The sequence below is a fragment of the Labrus mixtus genome, chromosome 19, assembly GCF_963584025.1.
Source record: "Labrus mixtus chromosome 19, fLabMix1.1, whole genome shotgun sequence".
NCBI lineage: Eukaryota > Metazoa > Chordata > Actinopteri > Labriformes > Labridae > Labrus > Labrus mixtus.
Window position 1 is genome coordinate 16,244,654 of NC_083630.1, and position 9,952 is coordinate 16,254,605.

Here is a 9,952-nt window from a genome sequence, read left to right on the forward strand (position 1 = left end):
CTCGATTATTCTGAATTCTCTTACACCTTCAAATTTCCCAATTTTGATTGTTCAAGAACATGAGTAACATCTGCACTCCTTAAATTTATCAAAATGAAAATAAAATGTTTTTTCAATAAAATGTATTTTCTTTATAATTTATTAATGTTGAAAGGAAAAATAAATCAACAATCAACAAAAACTTTTCCATATGTATATATTATACATGTGTAATTGTTTTAATCTCTAATAAATCCTCCCCAGGTGAGCGGCCGTACCAGTGTCAAACCTGCGAGAGGACTTTCACCTTGAAGCACAGCCTCGTTCGCCACCAAAGGATCCACCTGAAGCCCCGCGGAGCCGATGGAGCCTCTGTCGGGAACGACGACGCCAGTGAGGATGGAGACTCCTGCGGCCCGACGCCAACCTCCACCTGCCCGCCCTCGGAGAACGAGAGCGAGTGTGGGAGCGGCCCCATAGGGGCCAAGGAGTTGGATGAGGAGGAGGAGCATGTAAAAGAGGAGGTTGAGGAGGGGGGGGAATCAGCGGTGGTGGAGGAAGAAAATTCTGTGAAAAAAGTAGAGTCTGCTGCCGATCCAGAGCCGCCAACAACCAATACTTCTCTTGAGGAAAAATCTAAACTTCCCGAAGAATTGCCGACGCAAAAACCCTCGGAAGACTCGACTCCCAAACAACAAGCTACTGACACAAAGACAAGTGACGAATCCTCAGCCAGCGACCTAAAATCAACGCCTGAATCAAACACCTCCAAAGACCCCTCACCCTCTTCCTCCATGTCTCCTGAGGAGTCGGCCCCTGCAGACGGATTAATCCAGGGGCTGCTGGAGATCCACGCCAAGCCCGCGCTGGAGCACATCCTGCCCAACGGAGAGCCTCCTCTGGTGGGGGCAGACTGAGGGGAAACTCCCCCGGCTTTCACCCCAGTGCCATACGACGGAAAAGACTCTACAACATTTATAATGATGAAGATGATGCAAAAACCAGCCCAGAAACTTTTTTGATAGAAAGAAAGAGGAAACCCTCGTTTTCTTGAAGTGCCTTACTACTAGTCCTACTTCTAAGAGATGTTTTTTGCTAAATCTTTATCTGCATTATTACGGAGGATGGATCTAATTTTTATAGCTTTTTATGATGACAATGATTTGCATTGATATTTTTTGTGCGGGGAATCTAAATTTCAGCAATAAAAGAATAAAGTTATGATTTATTATTGTCTAGATTCTGTTTGAGAATTAATGATCAACTTAAGAGATGCAGAAGACAGACAAAGACTGAGACATACTGTCTGAATTTGTGTTTATTCTGTATTTAAATCGCAGCTGAGACTGAACATGATATGAACCAGTTGGATTTGAGAACGAAATAAGCCAGGGTGAGGAACTTTACATTTTTTTTTTCCAATGCTCACATCGGCTATTTCATTTTTTTGTTTTCATAAATTCAAATTGGGAGTTGGAGGCTGCCAATGTGGCTCGTCGGCCCGATTTCACCAGCAAAAGATGACTTCCACTGATGGCTAACTGTCGCATAAATCTGTGTGACAAAGGAAGCTTTTTGTAACTGGAAAATAAAACACCGAATGACTTCGTCCTTATGGCTTGCTTCCGCAATAATCCTCGTCTATCAGCTGGCTCAGAAAACACACAAAAACATTCACAAACTTGTCAAAGTCGCAGCAGAGCTCTGTCTGAAAAAGAACTCTGTAAAGGGCAGATAAAGTGTTGATCAGTTTGTGCTCTCCATGTTTTTTTAAACCCATCACACTATTGATCCCTTTATCCCTCAAAGCCTCCCTGTGAGTTTGTGTGTTAATAATTTGTCATTCATAATCATTCTCAGTTGATTCCATGTGTGTACAGAGAGTTGAACATGTGGCACGTGATGTTAGAGTATTTTCCTTTTTTTTTTGCGTGTGTGCGGATTATCAGTGAACTATAGGTGTAGGGAGGGGAATTCTTGTGTTTTTGTGGATTTTTTTTTATAACTGAACAAATCAAAATGTCTGGCTTTGTGTGCGATTGTATGTGAAATCCACCTGTCTCTCATCGTCGTCCCCTAGTGTTTATTTAGGGTTTATTACAGGGCCTCTAGTATGCTAACATATTTCACCTCTAACACTTGATCCAGGTTCAGTTTACCTCAACTTCCGCTTTAACTGCAACCACTTATACGTTATATGAGCAGCTCTATAGGCTACCCTTTAAATCCTATGTCTTCCTAAACGTGGCAAGCAAGGCTAATTCTTTGCTACCCTTGTTTCCACTGTGGACAAAGTCAGAGCTAACAGGACTAACTCACCAGCGAGACTTTAAACACAGCTACCCAAGCTTACCATATCAGAGCAGATGCTAGCTTAGCTTGCACAAAAAAGTTAATTACATTTAAACAGAAAAGTCATCAATAGCCTTATTTGCATAACGAGCCTTCACAGAACACAGAACAACCAGCACTTACTGTACAAGCTTTATCTTAACAACGTCCCATAAAAGGGCTACCACTAGCTAGCTGTACTTGATTTTAGCCTGTGTTAGCTGAATAGATATCAAACATGGGCTTGCAAAGAAGCTAACAAGTCCTAGCTGACCCAGCCAGAGAGGTTAGCCTTAGCTTTACAGAGTAGGCCTTATTCAGCCATTACTCGTCTTAAACACTCAATTAGAGCAACCTATAACCAGACCACACGAGTCTGCCAAGTTAACGATAGATTAGCACAAACTAGTTAGTTTTACTCAGTTAGCTACAGCGTTAACAAAAACCTGAGCTTGGCAGAGTGGGTCCTTTTATACCATACAGCAGCTAAGTAACGCAAACTTACCAGACCTGACAAGGAGGCTAATAATGGAGTAGCTTGTTTTACTAGTTTAAGTTAGTTAGCTCTAGCTAGGTATAACCGTTAGCCTGAGCTTTGCTTAATGTGCTGCATGGTGAAACACATGCTAGCTAGGGCTAACTAGTTGAGTAAATCCAACACGTCTCTAAGCTTTTAAAAAAGCGTACTTGGCTAATGGCACGTGTAGCTTATCTCCTTCAGTATTATTTCGGTATCTTGAGTTGGTCCTGGACAGCTTTAGTACGTTTTTTTGGCTCGTGTCTCTAACATGAACGTGAAGACATTTTTTAACAGCTGAACTTAAAATTCTGTGTTGATTTATCTTCATGGAGGTTAATAGATACTCAAAGACCCGTGGTCATAAATTTGGCGGTTGAGACAATCATTTGTAGTTATCAATTAAAAACAAATTGAAACTGATACTAAACCCTTCATTTGTATCTTTGTGGTTTCCAGAAAGAGCTTAACAACAGGTTGAAAAGAGTGAATGAACTGATGAATGAATGGAAGAACAGATGGATGGATGGATGAGGGGGTTGAGAGTGAATGGTATTACCCTACTGCACAAACAGACACAAGTAAAAGGGCTAATTCCACCCCCTCGTACCAACCAAACCGGACATTTCCACAACAGTAAAGGGTGGCTAAGTGCGTATGAGTATTTTCTTTTTGTGTGAAGTTGAAAATAGCTCTCTTTTCTTCTTGTATGTTTTTCGTCTCTTTGTTTTTTTTTTTTTTATATATCAAGCAACCTCAAAACGAATCGAACCTCAGCGGCTCATAACAGAACTGTAAGGCAACGACAGTCAGTCATCTGGCCTGTCAAAAAGCGAGTGATATTGAACAACTGGACTGACTGTGTGACTGACTGGACGCTGCTGTGAACTGGCACTAACAATTTCCAAAACTACTACTACTAGTACTACTACAGTGGAATATCGCAACACAATCAGGAGAGAAAGAGAGAGAGAGTTTTTCATTCCCAGGGTATTCAAAACCTAAACCTCCCTTCATTTCTTATATTTCTTAAAAAGTTTGCTGTCCAATATTTGTCTTTGGTGAATACTGTGTTCTTCACCAAGTCAAACATAATGGAAAAAGCAATGGTGTGGCAGAATATTTAATTCTTAGATCCTTTATTTGAAGATTAGAAACAAAAGAAATGAAAAGGCTTAAACTAGTTTTGGGTTGCTCTTGCTTTTTGGCTAATGTAACAATAATTTTGTACATATTTTCATAACATCTTCGGCCCATTGATCAGTGTTTTGTTTGAATGTATTTGAGGGAATCGATTAATAAAAACCAGTGTTTTCAAATCAAATCATTTTTGATTGATTGATCTGAAATTGGAATTTGAACAACATGAATGTAAATTTAGTTGGGATTTAAGATTTACCGTTTTTTATTATGCCACATTTATGAAGGAACTCTCTCTTTCTTTTTCTCCACTGTTTCATGTTTTGTTGGCTCTATCTGTACATCCCTATCCCTCGGGAATGTGTGTTAATGTTCTCTAAGTGTGTGTGTATTTGTGTGTGTGTGTGTGTGTGTGTGTGTGTTTGCACGGCCATATGAATACTGGACTTCCATTGGAATGCACATGGACTGTTTTTAAATGTATTTAAAACCTGGAGCCCAGGTGCGTGTTTGTGTGTTCGGGTGCAAGTTAGTTTCTACAATGACTTGAGAAGAAGCCATGTATTAAGAATATCACAATTATGCTGCAGAACTGTTTTGAGGAACTGATGGTTTGTGTTATGGACTAACCGGCTTGCTGTAGGCCGGGATGTGAAACGTACTAGCAATAAGAATCCCTCTGAATCCAAAAAGCTTTATGTAGATCTCCTGTATATGAGTTGAGAACACTTTGTGTGGGTGTCTTGGGTCTGTTGTTTATTTTTAGTTTGGCTGACATGATTTTTGTTGTGTTTATTTTTTCTTTATGACATTTAAATGTGTATAAAACTGTGAAAATCCATTGTGTTCAGTTAAAGGGTGAGTTTTAGGTTAGTTTTTTTTGCATGTTAATCTAATTTGTTCAATTATGGATGATTTCTCCTTTTTCATCTCCTCTCGCTCTACACATACATATAAATATATATAAATATAAAATTATATATAATCTCGCTCTCAGGGTCTTTCACAAATCCATTATCCGAAATGCTTCATGTTCTTATTTCCTGAGTTGCAACTTGTCTTTCCAACTCCTGATCATTTTGTCTTTTTTTTAATAATGATTCAGAACTGTCAATCACTACATTTAGCACTTGACTGTGAACTCGTCATCACCTAACAGATAAAAGATGTCGTTTGATTTTTGGCGTTTCAAAACCAGAACATTTTGACATTTTTGTGTCATTTTCCCCCTCTCACTCAGACTTTTCTGTCAGACCTTAAAAGCCTTTTTTTCTGTGTCCTGTTTTGGGTTAACTCTCTGTCCCGGTCAGAGTTTAAAGGGAACATCAGAGAGGACGAACACAAACATACACAGATGCTGGACTTCAATCAGAAAGCATTTACACATGATCCCGTGGAAAACTTGTATTTTCTGTGGTTGTGTTTTCATCCTTCTATCCCTCCCTCGTCTGTCCTCTCTCCTCCTGCTGTTAGTAAGACATGAGAGTGTTTCACAAAGTCAAGAGATGTAAACATGTTCTGTATTCAACCCAATAAGAAACCGCAATAAAGATTATATTAAGGAAAGGTGTGTGAATCTAATGCTGTCTGTGTTTTGTCTTTCTTTACAACACTGCTGATGTGTCACTGAAGTCTTTATTACTCTTGTAGTCTTCTTCAATAAAGCTACTTACTTATTACTGGCCATAAGGCTGGTTATACACGCATCATGTGTGCAGATCAATTCAAACACAGCAAGATGAAGGTATGCTGCACACTTTTTAATGCCACAAAAATGAATAGATTGTGTTTCGACCAGGTCAAAAGGAAAGAATATTTGTCAGGGTAAAAAGGAAAAAAAAGAGACAAATCGTCCCAAAAAAAGAAAATAAACAGATTGATTGATTGAAATCTTTATTTCGAACATATATATAATTTATTTCTTTTTTCAGGATAAGAAAAACAAAACAAACAAAAACAGATCCACAAAATAAATGTGCATAAGACAAAATACATTTCTAATTTCATATTCAAAAAGGAATGGGTAGAAGTGTGAATTTATATAATCCCACCCCCTCTCCATTAATCTTTAGTCAATAATTGAACAAAGGCTTCCTTATTTAACCTTAATGTACGTTTAAATAAGTAATACATCTGTAATAAACATTTATTTACTATTTTTTGTACTTTTTGAGACGGAAGGAAAATATTTCAGGGACTAAAAAAGTTTATCATGGCAAAATCAGACATAAAGAATTGATCCACAGTCTTCTGTATATCACAAACTAAGGTTAGAATTGAAAAATGCAGTTTATGTAGGTTACAATAGACCAGCTTTAATATTAAGATGTGTCGGCATGTTGCTTATATTATCTGAAGTAGCTTAGCCTACAGCAGGGGGAGCTGCTCACATTTGTATCATCCTTTACTGTTATAAAACTGATGATGATCAAGCAAACACGGTCGACAATGGATGAGCCTATTTAAAGTCTGTGTGGATAAAGATGATGAACATTTAATTTTATTGCATAGTCATGGCTTTATTTTACAACAATAATGAAACAAAGAGGTAGATATAAAATCCAGCTTTTTTGTGTTTTCACTTTTTTTTTTTTTAAACATACGTGGATCAAGGTTTCTTTTTTTTGTATCAATGTAGGTCTATCAGTTCTCCTGGGATCAAGTCTCCACTCCGCCCCAGATGTTTTGAGCTCCTCTTGCTCTTCTGCCACGTTTTTGCTCCTTTCCAAAGAGAAGGATGAGACTCGGAAGCTGTACCACAAGCTGATTGGCCAAAAATCACGGGCGTCTACTTTTCGTCCCGCCCATAAAATGTACCCGCTGCTCTGATTTGTTGAAAGCACGGTCCATTACGGTTACTATGGACTTTGGCTTTACTGGTATCCAAGTGAAGACGTGATTTTAGGGGGATTCGTAGCTTAAGTAACGAGAGTGAAGAGCACAAAGGGAGCGGTTTTTAATGTAATAACAGCTAAGTTAGCCTGTCACTTTGTGGTAACAATACGGGAGAAATTGCAGTTTACGACGCAATGGCCCAAAAAAAGAATCCCAAACCCCACTCCAAAAAAGGTCAGTACCCTTCCCTTGCTAGTTTTTGACGCGCCTATTTGGCTTCTCTACACAATTCTGCAGTTTTTAAGTTGTTTTCACTATCGGCTAAGATATAGATCCAGCCTTACAAGAACAAATATATTAAGTGAAGCTTTTAGATACGTCCTTGCATCCGGCTAACATCCCGACACAATATGCAACACAAATTTAAGCTTAAATGGTTGAATTACCTTTGGTTCCCAAGGTTTTCTACAGTCAAAAGTGCGACTCACTGGGTGTCTGGAGGTAGCGTTAGCAAACAGTACAACTTACTTTTATATTAAATTAAGCCTGTTTTGAGTATTCTACCTATGCCGAACTGAGCAGTGGCCTTTTACGGATTTGTTATTGCCTCTGTTGTTTTTTTCCTAGTTTGCCTTGCCACTCTTAAAGACCGTGTTAAACTGGCAGAATTATGAATGGGGTTTGGCGAGGAGATCTCGCGATGCAAGAAACCTCAGCTACTTTAGCCAGTTTCGCTAGCCGTCAAAACACTCATAATATAAAGAACTAAAACGGTCAAACTAAACTCAATGGAAAAGTCTGAAGCAGGGGATGCTCTGCATGACCGGCGGCGCATGGAATTGGCCCTGTCAATGATGCTAAGCTAACCAGGCTTTTATAAGTGATGAGCTAATATTAGCCTACAAGCCATTTAACTTAAAACACACAGAAGTCACTGTTGATGCTCCTGTGGCATTTTAGAGAGATGTCTACAAACATAAATAAACCCAAAACTATTTGCAAATGTATAAGCATCTAAAACCTCATCATACATTATGAACTGATGTATCTTTGTCATCACTGATAAATAAAAACTATTTCTGGTATTTTAAGTGTATGCGTGTTGATCTTGACTAGTCTGACCTCAGCATTTTCACAGATATGCATAGTTTCCTTTTTCACATTGCATAGTTTGAACTTTGGAGAACGTATTGATTTTAAGGCTGAAGATATTTGTTTTAACCTTTTTTTGATATTGTTGTCATTAGTGTTTTTTTACCAGTAGCTTTTATTTGGAGGAGCATTTTATTTATCTCTTTATAACATGGGTAAAATGGCCTTTAGAGTTCAAAGAAAGATCATCTCCTTTTTCTCAAACTTTTTTTTTTACAAATATATCAGGTACTCATAATGGATGTGATGAACATCCAGAATGGTGCTGGCCATTCACATTGGTGAAGCAGCATTGTGTACTTTAACCGACTTACATTCATGACATTGGAATGCTAACTATGACAGCAGGCACGTGGGTGCTGCAAAAAAGCAGATGCAGGTTGTTCTTACTTGGTGTGCAATACAGACTGCGCAAAAAAACATCAGGAACACCTTTATCTTATTACTTCCCGCTTCATCTGCTTGACATTTTTACTACTAATATTTTGGCTGTATATATGGCTTCTTCTTCTTCACAAGAGGTGGTGCATTCAGTCCCTTTTGTTCCTTTCTACCACATCTGCTTGTTAGACCTCACATATGTAAACAAATGTCTAAGCAGGAACAAAGAATAACATGCTTTTGGAAAAAAACACTTGAATAAATAGTCATCCCTGTTGATTTCTTTTCTATTCCTGCAAGGCAATTGTTGCAAATAAAGAAGCTTGGTTGTAGAGATTTTATTAAAAAGTGACATTTGTCAGAGTAGAATTGCAACTAACGATTACTATTGTTAATGATTACTCAATCTGTTATTCTTTTGTTTGGTCATTTCATCGTGTATTCCCTTCTAAACACAAAACACAGCAAAATACATTTTAAGATATACCAAAGCTCAAGGTGAAAAAAGGAAAATTGGAAGGAAGGCATGGGAAAATTGGCAATATTGCTTGACTATTTAATTTCTGTCAGTGTTAACACATATTATTAGCCGATGCTGATAGTCACATGATATGTGCAGCTGTCTAAATGATGGAAAATAATTGTTGTGTCTCTGTCCTGGTTAACTTCTTAAAGTCTAGTTCTGTAATTTTTTGTGCTATCCACAACACTAAAATAACACGTTATCCTTTTATCAACAGTTTTGTCAGCTTTAAATAAGTGTACTTTCATTGTCCCTTTTGTTCCCACTCTTTTTATGACTCGTTATTTTCTGGAGTAATTATCAAAAATTGCAGACAAATTCCTGTGCACTGTTTAAATTGCAAAAATACGTTGGCAATGTTCTGGGGCCGTTTGTTTTCTTGCAACTTTTGATGGATTCATTCCTCTCCTATATGCACCAGTCTTATGAAAAACAGGTAGTTTTTAAAAGCTTTGGTTCTTTTCCATACCATTAAAGTAACATAGATTGTATTGTTTTAAAATGTGGTATCAGAAAGTACCTAAGCATTCAAAAGTTTGACATCAGTACATACACTTTCTTCACCTGTGGTTCAAAAAATGAGCAAAAGTAAATGCTGGTAAATACAAGGTCAAACTGCAGACTTAATGACCTTTAGTTACTGTTTTTTGTTCGTTTAAAGCTGCTGATATTCTCAATGAGAATGATGTTTAATATAATTATAATTTGCTTTGACATTATATATTTTGGTCTTGAATATAGAGTACTTTGCTTTGTGTCTTCAAAGTGTCTTAAAAATAACAACCTTGTGGGTTTAGATAAAGACTTGACATACTCTCTCTTTAATTCAGGTGAAGTATCACACAGCTGAGAGTGTGTGTGTGTGTGTGTGTCTGTGTGTCTGTGTCTGTTTGTTTGTGTGTGTGCGTCTTTGTGTGTGTGTGTGTGTGTATGAACAAACAAGCTTCAAGGTTATTTGGTGGGCTATTCTGTCCTCTGGTATCTCACACACGCACGCACGCATGCACACACACATTTGCACAGTGTCCCTGGTTTTGTCAGCTCTAATAATAGTGGGGATCAGGTTCAGGATGGTCAGTAGATTGTAATACAGC

At 38.0% G+C, this 9,952-nt stretch overlaps 1 protein-coding gene across 4 annotated transcripts in view; it reads left to right on the forward strand.

Annotated features, from left to right (window-relative positions):
• rreb1a (ras responsive element binding protein 1a) overlaps window positions 1–5,548 on the forward strand; it is a 59,712-nt gene extending 54,164 nt beyond the window's left edge. For all 4 annotated transcript variants that reach the window (XM_061064108.1, XM_061064109.1, XM_061064110.1 and 1 more), the window contains one exon: window positions 244–5,548. In XM_061064108.1, the coding sequence (XP_060920091.1) occupies window positions 244–896 (653 nt within the window). In that variant the 3' untranslated portion in view covers window positions 897–5,548. The remainder of the gene's footprint in view (window positions 1–243) is intronic.
• The last annotated feature ends 4,404 nt before the right edge of the window (window positions 5,549–9,952 follow it).